Raw genomic sequence first — 17,949 nt, 5'->3', positions numbered from 1 at the left:
AGGTCTCTTGGTCACGTGGAACCTGGGGGACCAAACTCACAGAGGCAGAGGCCAGACAGGAATCCAGAGCCTGACCGACCTGGCCTGGCTGGGCTCGGTCCTGAGGCCGGGACACTGTGGGCTCTCAGGGAAGTGTCTGTCCCCTCTCAGTCCTGGCAGGAGCCTGTCCGTGCTGGCTCTGCAATCCTAGTCACTCCCAGCTCCCACATGTCCATGGGGCTGGCAGGACTGTGGCACTGTGTCTGGGGCAGACCCAGATCTCTGTCCCTCCCTTGGTGGAGTCCCGCTTGGCCTCACCGTGGCTTCCTGTGTCCACTGCAGCTTCCTTCTCACCCCTTCCCTCCTGGCCCACTGGCCAGCCCTGGGGGGCTGATCATGGACCCTTGGGGCATCCCTGTGTGTGTCACGGAAGGTTGGGTAGGGCAGGGCTAGGGAGTAGGCCGGCCAGGGGTCTGTGTGGGGCCTGCAGGGCACCCAGGAGCCGGCAGTCCTTAGGGCCACTTCCTGGGGGTCTTGTGAGCAGGTGCGTGCTACAGTGAGGGAGATGGACGCATTGGTGTGTCAGGCCCCATCCTCCTCTCTCCTTCAGAGTCTGGGTGGTTCTGGGGCACCCCTGGCTCAGAGCAGGGGCCTGAGTGTCCAGGTTCCTGCAGGTGGATGACTTCATAGGCCTGGCCGAGGGAGGGGCTGGACCTCCCCATGGAGCCCCTTGACATTGCCTGTGGGGGGCTCCGCCATCAGATGCTCCTGTGGAGGCAGGCCTGGGTCTCTCCTGACTATTCAGGAGGGCCAATCTGGCCTGTCCTCAGATGGGGCTGAGATTTGGGGCCAGGGTGTTGGTTGGGGAAAGGGCAGGGTAACCTCAGAAGAGCTGAAATTCCAGCCTGGGCCACCTGAGCTGTAAGCTGACACCTGGCCTGGAGGCCGCGAGTGGGCCATGCTCCTGGGGCTGGAGGTGACAGGCCTGAGTCTTTGCCTGCCTCTGCGGGGAGGCGGGAAACAGATGCACAGCAGGTGTGGAGAGCCCATCCTGCCAAGGGCCCATAGGACCCATCTTCAACAGCCTCTGCTGTTGACATGCCCATTTTATGGAAGAGGAAACTGAGGCTCATCTAGGTTAAGGGGTAGCCTAGGGTCTGTCCATCAGGGAGTAGTGGGTCCTGTGGGCCCAAGGGTAAGCAGAGACCCGTTCTCACCATGGCCGGCACCTCCTGTGTTGGGTACGGCTGCCCGCCCCACCCTGGTTCCTCAGGGCCCCTCACCCTCTGGGGCTTGCGGGCACTTCCTTCCTCTTCCTCCTACACTAACCACCTTCAGCTTCCCCCAAACCTTGACGCGCCGTGGTCCCTGCCACGTCCTCATCCCAGTCCCCGCCAGCGCTGCCCTTCTCCCTCCCCTGGGCGGCCGGGGGAAGCAGTACTTCCGGAGGTGGGGGCTGGAGGAGGGCGATCCAGGAAGCTCTGAGGGCTCGCTAGCTGCTTGCCACGGGGTTTCAGTTCCGGGGGGGCTCCCCAGGCAGGTGGCACAGGGTTGCAGGGACGTTGCAGGGACCGGGAGCAGGCAGGCTGAGGACCAGCTCTCATCTGGGTGCTGGTTTTCCCAGTAGGCTTCCTCACTGCAGGCCGAGCTCCTCCCCTGTCCTGGGCACCTTGCCCTCCCTCTGCACCGTCCTGGATGCCCCCCCATGGAGCCCACAGGACCCCACCACACGCTCCCCCGTCTGGAACACCGTCCTTCCCTCCGCTGGGCTTCCTGGGTCCCCGAATTGGATGGCCCGGGTGTCCTCTGTTGTTCATCTAAACAGGTGGCCTGATCCCTTGGTCCTAGCCTGTGGCCCGCTCAGACCCTGCCACGGTTGGCCCTGCAGATTCCAAAGGGATATAGAGACTTGAGTTCCCCTCTCCAAGAGCCGGAGGTTCCCTGGCTGCCCGGGTGGGGGGGCTGGAGTCCTGAGGGCTCGCCCCCTCCCCAATCACAGTCGGGCTGGCATTTCCTGCCACCTCCTCTGCCTCCCCCGCCTGCCAGGCAGAGGCCGGAAGGGAGTTGGTGGGGGTTCCCCAGGCTTCTTGCTCTGGGGACCAGGCAGCAGAAGCATCCTGGCGCTGGTGAGCGTTCTGGAGGGAACTGTGCAGCTTAGGAACTTTGGTCAACAGGGACGTCCCTTCCCACTTCCAGCAGACCCTCTGGGGTGTGAGTGTCCCTGGGGTCCTGAGTGGTGCCTGCATACACCCGTGGTGGGAATTCACCATCTCGGGGAGCAGCCTGTGCCATTACCAGGCAGCAGTCAAGACAAAGAACATTCCTTAGTTCAAGTTACTAAATCTGCCGCTTAGCCCCCGATACTCAGGATCTGCCATTTGAGGGCCCAGGGAGCTGCTCTGTGCCTGCCCTGGGTGCTGGGCATTCCAGGGCATTCATCTCTGGTACATGGCTTTTGTTCCCAGCCTCCAGGTATCTGCACTTTAGAGTCAGTTTTGTGCCAAGGGGGCGATCACTCCACCACTTCCTCTGTGCAGGATAAAAATCTAGTAGCTGTGTGAGGCGCCTTGGCCCATATAGGGCTGCTGGGCACTGCCCCTGCCATGATCAGGGCCTGCTTTCTTCTCTTCCATTTAGCCCTGGAGGTCCCTGTGGGCTTCCTGAGTCCTCCTTGCTTGGAGTCCGGAGTCACATTGATTGCCTGTGGTCCCTAAGGGGGCACGGTGGGTGTAAGGGGTGTGAGGCTGTGCGATTGTGGGGCCCTGTGCGGCTCAGGTTCTGAGGTTCCCGGATCCCGCCATTCAGTTTTGCCACTCAGGCCCCTCTGCCACTCCCTTGAGCGGGGAGGGTTGTGTGTCTGCTGGCTCCCAGGTTGGGTCTGGGTGTCTGATGCTGTCCCTGTGGTGTGGGGGTGAGCCTGGAGGGTCATGGAAGCCAGTGGAGACCAGCTGGTGACAAGCGCCCCTGCAAGTCCAAAGTAGGATTTTTTTTTTTTTTTTTTTTGAGATGGAGTTTTGCTTTTGTTGCCCAGGCTGGAGTGTGATGGCGTGATCTTGGCTCACTGCAACCTCCGCCTCCCAGGTTCAAGCTGTTCTCCTGTCTCAGCCTTCCAAGTAGCTGGGATTACAAGCACGCGCCACCATGCCCGGCTAGTTTTTGTATTTTTAGTAGAGACGGGATTTTGCCATGTTGGCCAGGCTAGTCTCAGACACCTGACCTCAGGTGATCCACCCGCTTCAGCCTCCCAAAGTGCTGGGATTACAGGTGTGAGCCACCGCGCCGGCCCCATAGTAGGGATGTTTTAAGAATAACGCCTGTGGGAGCCACCACTTATCAGGGGTGGGGACGGATAGATGGCCTGGAAGAGACAGAGCCCACATGTACATGCACAGGGCGCTTCACTGCGAGTAGAGGATGTCGAGGCATTTTTTGCCTCTTCTTCTTTAATATTCTCTTCCTGACCAAAAAGCATCTCTCTCCAGAGGATTCCAGAAAACACACCCAGCCTATTGTCACCCAGGCTCTGGGAAGGTGTCTGCTGTGGACAGAGTCTGTGTAAACAGGAAGGGCTGGGAACGGGGCCCAGGGGCAGCTGGCTTAAATAATTCAGCTCCTGAGGTGGCCTGGAAGGCTGTCTCAGAAACCCTCCAGTCCCCTCCTCCAATTCAGAGTCCCCCTGACTCCCCAGTCTTCCCAGATTACATCTGGAGCAGGGGGTGGGGTGGAGAAGCTGAAAGAATCCAGGAGTGACTTCTCCCATGGCCTTAAAATTCCCATCTTCTTCCCAGAGACCAGGAAGAAAGGTGGGCGGCCTCCCCAGGAGTGCCTGGGGCCTCAGGTCGGGCCACTCCAAGGCCCGGCTTCTGAATGCAGTGCTGAAGTTTGGGCTCCCTGCATGGCCTGGCCTCCTCCCAGGGTTCCCCAGTGAAGATGCCTGCAAAGCTGATTTGTGCACAGTCGTGCTTTCTTGTCCTTTCTGCCTTGAAGTCAGCATAGTGCTTCCCTGGATTGACCTGGATAAGGAGGGCCCAGACTGGGTCCAGGCTCAGCCTGCGTGGACTTGAGGCCCAGCAGAACTCACTGCTGAGTAGGTGTGCCTGTCTGCATTTCACAGATGAGGAAACTGAGGCTTGGTAAAGGAAGAAGCTGACTCAAGTTTCCTCTGGCAGGGGTCAGCTGAAGGTGGGTGAGGCAGGGCTGTGATGAGGCAGCTGTGTGGCATTCCCAGGGTCCCCACAGTGCCCTGGTGGGCATGGTAGTGGTTGCCTGGCCTAGGGGCAGCTGCAGGTTTCTGGGAGTGTGCCTTTGGGGCAGTTCTCATCTCACACCTTCTCCATGCCTCAGTTTCCCTGTCTGTCACAGGCCGGTGATGGTAGCTTCTCTGAGAGTTGTGGGAATCAGTAACATCAGGTTATGCAGATATTTCATAGACTTATGTGAGCAACCTGATTTTGTGTTTGTCTGTCTTGGACACACTCTTTTGCCTGCCTTCTCTTGTCAGTCCCTAGCTGTTCTCTCTCTGGCCTTCTGCACCTGGGGATTCTGGATGTGGAGACTTCTGGGCTGCACATGTTTGACATCTACATGTGGGTCCTGCCTGTTCTCCTCCCAGGAGTTTAATGACTAATAGGGCTGGTTTGCAGTACCCATCTTTGCCAGTAGGTGCCACCCATATCTGGTTCTGGAATGCCTTAAGTCTGCATTTTTACTTATTCCCAATATTGTGAATGATAAAGGTTTCCAGTGGATCAGGCAAGGCTCATTTGCTGGTGGGGTCTGTCCCTGAGTGCAATGGGGCACTAGTGACAGCCAGGCCCATGCAGTGCTGGCTGAATCTGGGCAGTGCTGGCTGAGTCTGGGGTCCAGGCCTCCTTTTTGCACCTTGCTTCCTGGGAGGGAAGCGAGAGGGGGTGTGTGGGGCAGGCCTGAGGCTGCTGGACAGGAATGGGCAAATGCTCCTGAGCAGGGGTGGGCACAGGGTGGCAGAGCCTCTGTGTTCCTGCTGCCTCTGAGCTGGCCTTGGACAGCTGCTGGGGGCAGCAGAGCTGTGTGCGATAGGAAGAGTGCCGGCTTTGGATAGGGTAAGGACTGACCCCAGTCCCGATGCTGCCGGGTGGTGGTGGCACCCTAAAACTCATGCCGTGTTCCCCCAAGACGCAGGGTGCACAGGAGGCAGATGCCTGTGAGAGGCCTGGCTCAGGGCTTCCTCTCGCTCTAGCCTGGCACCCAGCGAGTGGGCCAGTGCCCTGGACACTGCTGCTCTGAGGCTCGGGGAGGTGAAGTCTTCCCGGGGCTGTGGAGGGTTGCAGCCAGGGGTGTCCCCTGACCTGCAGCATTTGGGCTCAGTCATAGCCACTCTGTGTGTTCATGGTCCTGCGCGACTCCTCAGAAATGCCTGTGATTGCCACAGGTCAAGGCACGGAGGGCCCGAGAGGCCATTCTGCAGATGGGAAGGCTGAGGCCCAGAGAGGGAGAGTGGTTTGCCCCATGTGCCCAGCCCGTCGGAGGCAGGGTGGGGGCAGGCAGGCAGTGCCTGCAGCTCCTGGCACGTGCTGCTGTCTGTGCTGCCTTGGTTGGGCTCTGACATTTCCCAGTGGTCTGCTCAGGCCCATGGGCAGTGGATTCGCCACCTAGGAGCCTCCTTTCCGCTGTGCCAGCCTCCAGGGTGCGGGGTGGGGGGCACCTCCTGAAGCACGGTCGGGGCTTTGAAATCCGAGATGAAAGGTGGGAGTGTGGGAGGTCCCAGCCTCTCCTGTGGCCTCTGTGGGCTGCCCTCTTGCTCCTGGCACACACCCAGGCCTGGCGCAAAGCCACCCAGCAGGTCCAGCCCACCGCCCACACGGGAAGTGCCCCATTCCTCCCCTCTGGTCCCCTCAAACAGACCTCAGAGCGTGGAGCCAGGGGCCTGAGCATCCGCTGCCCGGGCTAACACTGCTGTGGCACCTGAGCAGGCCCAGGCAGTGTGGCCTGCTGGTTAGGGCCACAGACATGGCAGTGGGTCAGTAGGCGCTGCCAGTCCTGGCTTGGCCACGGGCAGCTCTGAGTACTCGGGGCCTGGCTTCCCGCATCTGTAAAATGGGAGAATCACAGTGCTCACTGCGGACCTCCCAGATCCGCGAATTCACCCACACTCAGCACTGACCAGGTCCTGCTACACGGCAGGTTCTCGGAGACACCAGCCTTGATGCCTTTCGTGATTATTCCCAGACCTTCACCTTGAGTCCCTGTGGAGATGGGCAGAGGGGCTGACTGACTAGTCCCGCCCACCAGCCCCTCCTCCCTCTGCTTTCCCAGGTGGAGGGGCCTGGAGTGCTGAGGGTTGGAGCGACCCAGGCAGGCATCCTGGGGCTCACTCACAGCGGGTTCTTCCTGCATCTGCCGCAGGCCCAGCCTAAAGCCAGGGTCAGGCGCAGAACAGTGCCTTGGAGGGGAGCTCTGGGCACGCCTGGCCTCTAGTAAGTGTGAGTTTGCGTCAGTGAGCTGTCGAGACCAACGGGGCCACCTGAGGGTGCCGGGGTCTTCCTGTGGGTGCGTCTGTAGCTGGGGAGGCAGGTACCTGGTGAGGCCCGGCATCACCTGCGCTGACCACTCTCCTGCGGCTTCTTGTCTTGCAGATTTCTCCACCCAGGTGAACTCCTCCCTCACCTCCCCGACGGGGCGAGGCTCCATGGCTGCGCCCTCGCTGCATCCGTCCCTGGGGCCTGGCATCGGCTCCCCAGGGCAGTTGCACTCTCCCATCAGCACCCTGAGCTCCCCCATCAATGGCATGGGCCCGCCCTTCTCAGTCATCAGCTCCCCCATGGGCCCCCACTCCATGTCGGTGCCCACCACGCCCACCCTGGGCTTCAGCACTGGCAGCCCCCAGGTGAGTGCGGGGCTGGGGCAAGGGGAGGGGTGGGCCTGGGGGTGGGGCTGTGGCTTCAACTCCAGGGCAGCCGCCTCATCTTGAGGCCTCTGGGAGGTAGGTGCTGTGATCTCCCGGCTTGACGCAGGGTATACAGAGCCTTGGGGAGCAGCGTGCCATGGGGGGTTTGAGTCCAGGTCGGGCTGACTGCTGAGCCTGGGCCTTTGGATCCTCAGCCGAGGTGCATTGCAGCTGGTTCTCTGCCCACGTGGCCCCCTCCCATGCTGGGGGACGCAGGACTCCTTGTTCCCATGACTGCGGGGCTCAGCAGAGAGAGGCTGTGGCCTCCCTCAAGCCTAAGCCTGCTTCCCCAGAAGCGTGTGGCCACACAGCCCAGGTCCTCCCCTGAAGTCTCCGCTCACACGCCGGCCAAAGGGCCCGCAGGGAAGGCGTGTTCGGGCTCAGGGCAGCTGCACCCCGCTCAGGGATGCTGGCCCTGGGACCTGCAGTGGCCGGGTGTGGCAGCGGTGCTCTGTGGTCTTGGCTCCCCCACGGCTCTGTGGGTGCCTGGCCCTCTGTGGTGTGGGGACCTTTTCCACAGTTGAAGTTTGCTCAGTCGCTTCTCCAGCTCAGCCTGGCCCTTTGGGCTGTTTCTGGATCAGGAAGGGCTGGTTCCTGGCAGAGCCTGGCACAGCCCGGGTCTTGTCATGGGGAACTTGGAGACCTGGTCCGTGCTTCCCTTCTTCCTTCTTACCCCGAGTGTCTCTCGTGGAGTTGTGCCCAGCCCTGGGGTGTCCGATCTGTGAGGGTGGAGGGCGAGACTGGGCCTCCTCCCCTGGCTCCCGGTGGTTGCTTGTGGATTTCCACCTGGCCGGCCGGAACCTCCTGGACTCCCACTCGGCCCTCCCTCTCCAGGGGCTCCCCAGAGGAGCAGGGGTGCTCCTTCTGTTCTGAATTTCTGTGTTTGGGTTTCACCCTTTGTCCCTGGTAGCTGAAGGCTCCATGGCAGAGTTTTGGTGCCATCTCAGGACAGCCCACCAGGGTGGGACTCGCCCTAGCAGCTCCTCTGCCCACATACAGCTGACAGTGCCACATGTGTCCTGTGGACTCCCAAGCCCCCTGCTGCCCTGCCTCAGTTTACCTAGGGCAGGCACTAGGCCCAAGGGATTGCACGTGAGGGGGCCAGGAGGCAGCAGATGGTCACCTAGCCCCAGGCCCCCATGCCACCTCCCAGGCAGCCCAGGACTGTTCCTGGCCTAGGACTGGGCTGTGGTTGGGGTCTGGAGCCGGCCTACCGCCCATCCACCTGGGCCTGTTTAGAGCCGGTCTTGACCTCCCGAGCTCCTTTTCCCTGGAGAATCTTGCTGGCTTTCTGGGCCAACCCCATCAAAGCCCCTCTGCTCTGGGGGATGTGTGCAGAAGACCTGGGGCCTCTGTCCGTGTCCCTCTCATATCACCTGGCCTTCCGAAAGCAGGCAGCAGGCCCAAGGGGCTGGCACGAGGGAGGCCTGGTCGTGTTATTTTTAGCACACCAGCCCTGCCCCTGCTCTTGCTGGCGGCACGGTGCCCTGTGGCGAGAGGGTGATGAAGACTTGGCTTCCGCCTGTCCCTTGGCTCACTGGCCAGCACCTGCTGGGTCCCAGGGACCCAGGATGCCCCTTGCTAGGTCCTCCCAGGTCTGCCGCCTGCCCTGGACCCCAAGGGGTCTGTTGCACAGTAGGTTACCCCCTGCGGGTAGCAGTGGTGCTCCCAGAATTCTCAGGGGTGCCTGGTGTCCTCGGCACTGTTGAGCCCTTCTTGGGGAGGGGATGGGCAGCACTAGGTGAGGAGGCTTTTCAGCGCTGCTTCTGGGCCGTTCTCTGTTGTTTCCTGTACAGCCAGCTCCTGGCACAAAGTAGAGGCTTGTCGAAGCCAAGTTGCTTGGGAGTGAGTGGTGCAGGTCCCCTTGACACTGGCGAGGGCCCCCGGGGTAGGTGTGGGTGAGGAGCAGACGCAGGTTGCCGCAGACGTTCCCTGCCCGGCCGCCGTTGGCGTCGGTCTGCCGTTGGGCTGTGGGTCTCACCCACAGTTAGTTTGCCGTGGTCTGAGGCCCATGCTTGACTTGGCCCTGGTTCCCCAGAACCCATAGCTCCTTTCCTAGGGGTTGAGTCCAGCTTCGAGGCCTCAGCAGTTTGTCTTGGAACCCTGGGGTTCCTCACATTCATGGGAGTGTGAGTAGGGCTTCAGGAGGGATGTGCCCCCACTCCTAGCCCCAAAACCACAACCGCAAAGTCAGAGTCGCTGGAGTCAGAGAGATTCTCTGACTTCTGCTGCTGTTGGGGAGGGCCAGGCATTCTGCCAAGCACTGCCTTCTGCCTGCTCAAATCCATGGCAGGAAGGGCCTTCCACGTGGCCGCGTCCAGGCCACTTGACCCCTCCTGGCGGGGAAATAGGAGTCTGGAGGGGCTTGGGTAGAGCCAGGCCAGACCGCAGCTGCCTGGCCCCCGAGCTGTCCCAAGTCAATTCCCTGGTCTGGAGGCTCTCACTGGGGGACATTCCCCACGGCGTCCCAGAGCCTGCCTGGCTGCAGCCGGTGCACCTGGGCACGTTGCGGGTATGGGTGGAGTGAGTCGGCGCCAGCTTCCACACAGAGCACTTCTGAGTGCCCAGCCTGGAGCTGGACTTGGTGTCAAGGCCTCTGAGCTCCAGCAAAGCCTCCTGGCAGCAGCACCTGCCAGGGGCCTGTGGGGCTGAGATGGTGCACAGGGAGGGTGGACGCTGAGCGGGCTTCATGGGGTCGGAAGCAGGGCAGCACCGGCGCCCACCCACCAGGGACTGAGCTCAGAGGGGAGTGTGCGGAGGAGCTGGTTTGCTCCTGCCTTGTTGGACAGATGAGGCCCAGCACGGGGCCTGCTCCTGGCGCAGAGTGGGCCTTTCCCAAGTCAGGGCTGGTGGAGAGACCCTGCAGGGGCTCAGGAAGGAAGGGTGTGGTGGGTGTGAGGAGAGAGCCAAGAGACGGGCAGGAGACCTGGGTGGGGCATTGAGGCGGCGGGAACTGAAAGAAGTGCTAAGGGTCTGAAAGGGGAAATGGGATGGCCCCCACCCTGGCCATGCATGGAGTCCTGAGGCTCCAGCAAAGCAACAATGACGGCCTGGCTCTCTGGGGAGCTGGAGCAGAGAGTGTGGGAGGAGACCCTGGATAGCTGGGGGGCTGTGGAGACCACTGGGGGAGGGACAGACCAAAGCAGACCCCGGCGGTGGCCCTGTGCTGCGCTCCAGGGGCTGTAAGCCAACCTGAGGCCCAGCAGCCTGGGGCTGGAAGGGTGGAAGAATGCGTGCCTGGCCTCCCCGTCCTGGCACAGCCTCGCTTCTGCAGCCTAGACCATCTTCCAGGTGAGCCCAGAGAGGCAAGGTGGGTGGCCTCAGGGCCTGCAGCCAGGATGGGCACCTCAGCCCGGGCTCCACTCTTCTCAGACATGCAGGGGCTCACCGGGCCCTGGGGTTATTGGGGTAGCCAGAGCCTCTGATCTCCCTGAGGTCTAGGGGAGTCAGGGATGCACCCTGAGTTCAGCACGGGACCTGGCTTGGCCGTGACACTGAGAGGGAGGGTGACCGTCTGCCATTCTGTCCTGCCTGGAGTCCCTTTCCTGGCCAGGGCTGCTCTGGCGCTCCCTCAGTTTACCCAGGGCAGGTGCTAGGCCCGAGAGACTGCAGATGGGGGGCCGGGAGGCAGCAGGTGGATCCCTACCCACCCTAGGTGTTCTGGGGCAACCTAGAAGAGGAAGTGCGTGAGTTCCTTTGCTTTGTGCTTCCGAGCAACCTGGACCTGCAGAGTCATGGCCTGTGCTCCCTCAGCCTCTGGCCCAGGGACCCCCTGCTCACATGCCTCGGTGCCTCCCCAGTGCTAGGGCACACAGCGAGGGTGCCCAACACTTCCTGCTTGTGGATGCCTTTGCTGCCCCTGCTCTGACCTAATCCCGCCCTGACTCTACCTGCTTCTTTCCTTTTTGCAAACAAGCCCTTTGCTTCCCCACCTCTGAACACTGGCTTGGGGGCCCTCCTGCCTGGGACACCCCTTTCTTCCTCCCAGTCCCTGGCTCGTCTCCTCCAGGAGGCTTGAGTCCCCACTGTAGCCGCCAGCCTTCCTGTGAGACAGCGAGTTGTCTGCCAGCTCTGCTCTGAGCCCTGCTGCAGGGAGCGACTCAGTTACCTTCACATCGGCTCTGAGAGGCACTGGCCGGGCGCGGTGGCTCACGCCTGTCATCCCAGCACTTCGAGAGGCTGAAGTGGGAGGATTGCTTGAGCCTAGGAGTTGGAGACAAGCCTGGGCAACATAGTTGAGACCCCGCCGCTATAAAAAAAAAAAAAAAAAATAGCTGAGTGCAGTGGCATGCACTTGTAATCCCAGCTACTCAGGAGGCTGAAGCAGGAGGATCGATTGGGCCCAGCAATTCGAGGCTGCAGTGACTATGATTGTGCCACTGTACTCCAGCGTGGGCGACAGAGTGAGACCCTGTTTTGGGAAAAAAAAAAAAAAGAAAAGAAATAGGCACTAATGTTGTTCCAGTTTTGCAGATGAGGAAACTCAGGCTCACGGTGATTAAATAGTTTTCTCAGTGTCCCACGAGAACGGAGGAGGCAGGCAGAATCCGGAGCCAGGGATCCACCTCTGGGGCCTCCAGTGCCTCCAAGCGAGACAGCGACTAGACCAGCGAGCCCCGGAGGGCCGGGCAGGGCCTTGTCCCCTGGTGCCTCCCGGAGCCCAGCACGGGGCAGGGCCAGCTGGGCACTTAGTTTGGGCGAGCTCTGTCCCTCCAGGGGCTTCACTTTTCGCCTTCCGCAGAGTGGGGGGACCATGTGTGACCTTGGCCAGCCCCTGACATCCCTGAGCCACAGCCTCTGCATCTGGGGCCCCCAGGGTTTTCCATGCAGGGAGTGGCAAGTGTGGGTGCAAAGCCCAGTCACCGTGCCCCTCAGCAAACATCTGGGGCCTTCTCTTGCCCCTTCAGTTCCCTCCCTTCTCTGAGAAGCGCACCTGGTGCCTGTGGACGTGAACGCTGGGTATTTGGCGAGTCACACGGTGGCCACCCGGTTCTCCAGTGACTGGAGCCCCCACTGTGGCACCCCCACTGTGCTGAGTTGTCACAGGGGACCTCCTGGCCTCTTGCAGCCCACGTGAGGCCTGCAGGGACCAAGCATCCTCGCAAAACCTCACAGCCCACCTGGGCAGACTGAGGAAGAACTTAGAAGCCAGAACAAACTGGGGCTGGAAGACTCATTCCAGGCACCGAGGCCCGTGTGAAAGGAGGCTTTGGGGTGGTTTTTGCTTTGCTTGCATTGAGCCTCAAACTCTTCCTGTCCCGTGAGAAGGGGGGATGGGATTTGCAGGCCTGAGGAAGGAAGGAGGGAGCTTCCTGCGCACAAGCGGTGGCAGGGGTTTGCAGAAGTGGAGGCTGGGGGCTGCCTGGCCGAGCGCTCAGTGCTGTGCGCAGCCGGGCTGGCTGGCAGGATGCAGCGGGAAGTGCCTGTGGGTCCTCTGCACTGACTGCAGAGCTGGGTGGAGGCAGCGGAACCAAAACTGCTGTGTCACTGCACGCTGCAGCTGTTACCAGGGTGACCGGGTGAGTTTCCCACGCTTGCCCGGGCGGCAGCGTGCGGGCTGGCGGGTGGGGCGGAGGGGTGTGCGGAGAGGCCAGTGGTGTCGTGCCACCCGATGCCCGGGGGTGTCCACTCCCCTCTCCTGTGTCATGTGACCAGAACCCCTGCCCTGCGGTGTGGTGGGGTACATGTGTGGTTCTTGGAGGGTCCCCAGCCCTCCTCCGTCCTGGGGACTGGGCCTCGGCATCCTCATCTGTGGGTTGGGACCCCCCAGAGTGCCTGCCTCATGGAGTGTCCGGGGGCACCCAGCAGGGCTGGGCACTGCCAGGGGCTCAGTAATGAGAGGCAGCTCTCATTTAGGTGGGCAGTGGACGGGGGGTGCAAGCAGGGACCGCCCATGTGTTGGGGGGTTGTCACGGGGTCCTTTTCCACAGAGGCCTGGGGTCTGCTGTGGGCGAGTCCTGAGGTTGCTGCAGCCTCTGCTGGCCTCGCTCAGCACGCACAGTGGCCCTCCTGCTCTGCAGCAGCGTGGCGGGTGGGGGGCACGACCCTTTCTAGCCTTGGTGTCTGTGTGTGAAGTTGGGGGTATGGCTGCGCCATCCTTGCTGCAGGGCTCTGGGGGACGTAGGGACGAACCTGGTGTGCACCCCACTGACCGCTGTGGTTGCCCCCCCAGCTCAGCTCACCCATGAACCCTGTCAGCAGCAGCGAGGACATCAAGCCCCCCCTGGGCCTCAATGGCGTCCTCAAGGTCCCCGCCCACCCCTCAGGAAACATGGCTTCCTTCACCAAGCACATCTGCGCCATCTGCGGGGACCGCTCCTCAGGTACTGCTGCTGTGGGGGCCAGGGGGACAGGGTTGTCAGGCCACTGCAGGGTCTGGAGGCCTTCCCAAGTCACCCTCCTGTGGGCTAAGCAGGACCCAAGGCTAGGGTGCAGGGAGGCAGGCGCCTGGGCCATGGCCCACTCCCAGGGCTCCACGAGGACATTCCAGGGTTCTCATGTCTGTGGGACAGCGTGTGTTGGGTGGGGTGGGGCACAGGGCAGCCTGAGGCTTCCGGAGAGGAGGTGGCTGCTGATGGCAGGGTCAGTGTGGGGGCAGCCAGCGCTGTGCCTCCTCCCTTGGCTGGGTCTGGGCAAGGGGCCTGTGCTGTGCTACTGCCCCCCACAGCCTGAGAGGGAAGAACGGGCTGCACGGTGCAGACACAGAGCAGGTGACTTGCCAGGGGCTCTGGTCCCTGATGAGCTGGGATCTGTCCCTGCCCCACTCCCCAGTTGTCCTCAGAGGAGCAGAGAGGGCAAGGCCGGGGCCCAGTCTGAGCCCAGGCAGGGGTCTGGAGACCAGCAGGTCCCTTCCTGAGGCCTGGCCCGCCAGCTGGCAGTGGCGGCTTTGGATGCGGGGTGGGCTGCCTGCCGGCGCGGTGGCTGCTCCCCAGCCCTGCCCTGCCCTGTCCCGCAGGCAAGCACTACGGGGTGTACAGCTGCGAGGGGTGCAAGGGCTTCTTCAAGCGGACGGTGCGCAAGGACCTGACCTACACCTGCCGCGACAACAAGGACTGCCTGATTGACAAGCGGCAGCGGAACCGGTGCCAGTACTGCCGCTACCAGAAGTGCCTGGCCATGGGCATGAAGCGGGAAGGTAGGCCACGGCGTCGGGTGGGGGCGCGGGCGGGTGTTGGACAAGCAGTGGGGCCGGGGCCTGTGCTTGGGCACCCAAGATGGACAGCAGGGAGTGAGTGGCCTGGACAGAAGCACGGCAAGGCCGAGGCAGGAGTGGCGGCGGGGCCCGAAGCGTGGTGCACATGGGCCCCAGGCGGCATTTTCTGGCTGGCGTTGGCTGTCTGGTGAGGGGATGGTCAAGGAGACCTTCAGGTGGTGCTGCTTAGGTTGGAGAGGTGGAGCCGGGGGCGTCTTCTGAGCTGTTGGATGCCAGGGCTGGTTCCGGGCTGGCTTCCTCCCGAGGCCAACTCTGCTGCACCCCTGCAGGGCTGCCGGATGGCCCCCAGGCTCTTGGAGCAGTTCCTCTTTTCCTTGCATTTTTGTGCGGGTCCTATTAACAGATCTGTGTTGGGGGCGGTTTGCAGGGGAGGTCCCTCCCCTGATGTCACCGCAATTGTCAAGTCAGACCTGGGTCGGAGTCCTGGGCCCCACAGGCACTGTGACTTCCCAGCCCTGGCTGGCTGTGGACCTCAGTGTCTCCATCTGGCACATCCCCTTTCCTTCTCAGGTTTGGCGATTCCTGGCCTCCGAGTGGATCACTGGGTCATGGTTTTCTCACGTGTTTGTGGGTGTGCCTCGATTCTTCCCATCGGGTCCTGTACCCTGGGCTTTGTGGGGGTGGGAGGTGCTGTCTGGGGTGAAGATCTGCTGGTCTGTCCCCGTCCCCCCAGCTCTGCAGGACACCCTTCCTCTGTCCTCTGCCGTGCTGCTCCCGAGACCTCATACCTGTGTGTCTGGTGTCTGTCTGCCTCCCCGCCAGCCCGTGGTGGGGTCCCCAAGCAGGATCCAAGCCACTGTCTCACTATCAGGGATGTCTTGAGTGGCGGCCCTCGTGCTGCAGTTTCATTTCATCATCTCTCTCGTGTGTGCCGTCTCAGCCTTCATGGTCCTGTTGAGAAATCAGCGCCTCTGCCGGGCCCCGCACTCCCACAGGGTATCCTCCTTGGGCCGCGAGGCTGAGTGTGGCATACAGGCTGGCATGGGGTCCTTGTGCCCACATAGCAGAGCTGCCTTCCAGGGCTGGTGTGGCCGTGCCCAGTGTTGCCAGTCAGGCCTTTCTGATGGGGATGCATGTTTCACAGAGTGCTGGCGTGTGCTCAGGCCCACCCTTTGCTGTGCAGGCTGGGAAACCTAGGCCAGAGGGTTCAAGCCTTGCTCAGGGTCACATGCTGAGCTCTGGCTCCCATCCATACCTTGTTGCTTTCACCAGAGGGCAGAGGAGCGTGTGCCCAGCCTGGAGAGGTGTGTGCCCAGCCTGGAGAGGTGTGGGCCCAGTCGGGTTCTTCTGGGTGCCTGGTGTGGGCAGGAAGGCTTGCTGTGGTGGCAGGTGCAGCTTTGTCCCTGGAAGATGGAAACTGGGACAGGGGTAGGCATGGGTAGGGTAGGCAGTGGCCAGGGCCTCTGTGCACAGGCGTGGAGACTGGCCTGTTCTGGGGTGGAGACCCAAGGCATGGCCGGAGCCGGGTGGGGAAGGCCTTGTGTGCAGCCTGAGCCTGGCGGTTTCCACGAGGATGCCATAGCACAGAGAGCTTGGTTTAGCCGAGACCACTCTCAGATGCTGGGGTCTTCAGGAATACCCCTTCGAGCTTGGTGGCGGATGAGAGCACTGTGCATGGCTGGTGGCGGGCCTGGGCGTACAGCAGTGAGCTTGCTGTCCTTTGAAAGTGATCACCAGATAACCAAGGGGACCCCAGGGTGCAGCTGGTGCAGACTTAGGGGAAGCTCAGGCACTGTGGGAGCCCAGAGGAGGCACCTGACCCTGCCTCGGGTACCCGGTGAGATGCAGGCAGGCAGGAGGGCTGTTGACGCCTGAGGAATGAAAACGTGTCGGCACGACAGGCCTGCTGCAGGAAGCACTGTCCATGAAGTCTGAGGCTGCCATCACGCCTGGCCCTCAGAAGTCAGGGCTGGCCTTTCTGAGCCCTGTCCCGGGCCCTCCAGGCTGCACTGACTCCTTCCTGAGGCCCTGCAGCCCGGTCATCCATGTGCCTGGGATCATCAGAGTCCAGCTGCCTGGGCCCCCCAAAGCCTGGGGATGACACCCCATCCCATCTCAGTGGACCCATGCCGTGTTGGGGCTAGGGGGACCTGGAGTCACCTGGTCAGACCCCTCCCCTGGTGCCCATTGGTGACTGGGTCCTGTTAGGAGCCCCTCCATCTGGGGGGCCACCCTGGACACCCCCTTCCTGATCCCTACGCATGGTCTCACTCACCTCTTACCTGCGAGACAGAGAAATGGGGTACAGAGAGGTGAGTCATGGGGAGGTCTAAGGGCCAGCACCAGGCGTGGCCCCCATTTCTTGCCGGTCCTTCCTGCTCTCTGTCCTTCCTCTTGGCGGTGCACAGCCCTGGAGACCGGACTTAGGGCCGTGAGAGAAAATGCTGCTGTCAGTGGACCCCCTCCCCTTTGCCTCCAGCAGGATCCTGAGGCAGGAACTTGCTGCCGAGCGCTCTTGCCCCAAACACAGCTGTAGAACTCAGCCTCGGCGTGGAGGGCGCCTCTGCATGGGCAGCAAGGAGGCGGTGAGGCCCCCATGCCAAACGTGCCCTGCTGCCAGTGCCTCTCCTCGTGCACAGGGGAGTCTCTTGCCTCCCCTACCCTGGCTGTGTGGGCTGCACAGCCAGACCTGTGGAGCGCCTTACTCTTGGGCAGGGATGGGGCCCCAGGTGCAGCCTAGGCCCTTGCCCTGCAGGGACCCCACACAGGACCAGTGGCTGGGAGGACTTGGGAGGCACCCTCCTGCCCCGCCTGTATCTGGCTCCAGGTGGGTCCTGAAATGGGGACCCTCCCTCTCTCCTCCTGGGGTAAACCCCTGCAAGGAGGGCTCCCTGGCAGCGGAGGACAGGGCTGTTGTCTGCATGGGTGGGGCATTGCAGCAGCCCTGGAGAAAACTATGGGGCCAAGTTGGCCAACGCTAGGTGCCTGTGGCCCAGAGCATGCAGGATGGGAGCTGTCGGCTCTGGGGGCTGAGCCCTTCTGAGTGTCAGGCCCCTGGCAGGCAGCTACGCTCACTGGCCTTGATGCCACATGGTCCCTCGGCCTGGTTTGTGGTCAGACTCCCACAAACTGAGGCTGGAGCTGAGGCGTCGCATCCCAGTGCAGTGCTGCGAGGACATCGCCTCGGGTTGGTCCCAGGGCTGGCTGAAGGCAGGATGGCCCAGGTGCCCCCATGCGGTGACTCTGCCCCCGGCAAGGGCCCATTCTGGCTCTGGGGCATATGGGTTCCCACCCCTATGCTGTAGGATGCCACAGGCTGATAGCATCTCCCGTTGGGCAATAGGGCCTGCACGCGCAGGCAGCCACCAGGAGGGACTCGTTCTGCAGCATTCCCGGGACCAGGGGTGGGCAGAGGTGGGGGGACATGCGTGGTGGGTGTTGTCCCTCTGCCAAGCTGAGCCTGAGCCTGTTTGCTGAGGCCGGGGGTGGCAGGGCTTGGGGGGCCTGGAGGCACATGTGCTGTGATGGGGAAGACAGGCCTCACGCTTGGGGGTTCCCAGTCCAATGGAAGAGACCTAGCTTCCACCCGGGGTGGTGGGGGGAGACACTGGCCTAGAGGGGGCAATGCCTGCCCCCCATTCTGCTTCCTCCTTCTTCCCCAGGAAGGCTGCTCCCCATTTCCTCCCTGCCTGCCTTTGCTTCCTGTGCCCACCCTCCGGCTCTGAAGGACTGGGTGTTCAAACAGCAGGGTCTGGCCTGTGTGCATGTGTGTGTGCACATGTGTGCGCGTGTGCAGGGATGTGACTGGCCCCACAGGTCTCTGCTGTGGGAAGGGAGCCCCGGCTGGGCTCAGGTGTGGCCCTCCTGCCTTCTGGCCCATGACACTGGGCAA

General features: G+C 62.3%; 1 protein-coding gene across 7 annotated transcripts in view; it reads left to right on the top strand.

Moving 5' to 3' along the window:
- Positions 1–17,949, top strand: part of RXRA (retinoid X receptor alpha) — a 119,778-nt gene that overhangs the window by 71,628 nt on the left and 30,201 nt on the right. For 5 of the 7 annotated variants that reach the window (XM_033238620.1, XM_033238623.1, XM_033238621.1 and 2 more), the window contains exons 2-4: positions 6,594–6,844; positions 13,077–13,227; positions 13,860–14,039. In XM_033238620.1, coding sequence (XP_033094511.1) covers positions 6,594–6,844; positions 13,077–13,227; positions 13,860–14,039 — 582 coding nt within the window. Of the gene's footprint in view, positions 1–6,593; positions 6,845–11,346; positions 12,424–12,504; positions 12,761–13,076; positions 13,228–13,859; positions 14,040–17,949 lie in introns of those variants that run through there. The other 2 variants (XM_033238622.1, XM_033238626.1) reach the window with 2 other exon arrangements.

Source organism: Trachypithecus francoisi, unplaced genomic scaffold (genome assembly GCF_009764315.1).
Source record: "Trachypithecus francoisi isolate TF-2019V2 unplaced genomic scaffold, Tfra_2.0 Lachesis_group16, whole genome shotgun sequence".
NCBI lineage: Eukaryota > Metazoa > Chordata > Mammalia > Primates > Cercopithecidae > Trachypithecus > Trachypithecus francoisi.
Note: the sequence above shows the minus strand (reverse complement) of the source record. Positions and strands in the feature narration are given on the sequence as shown.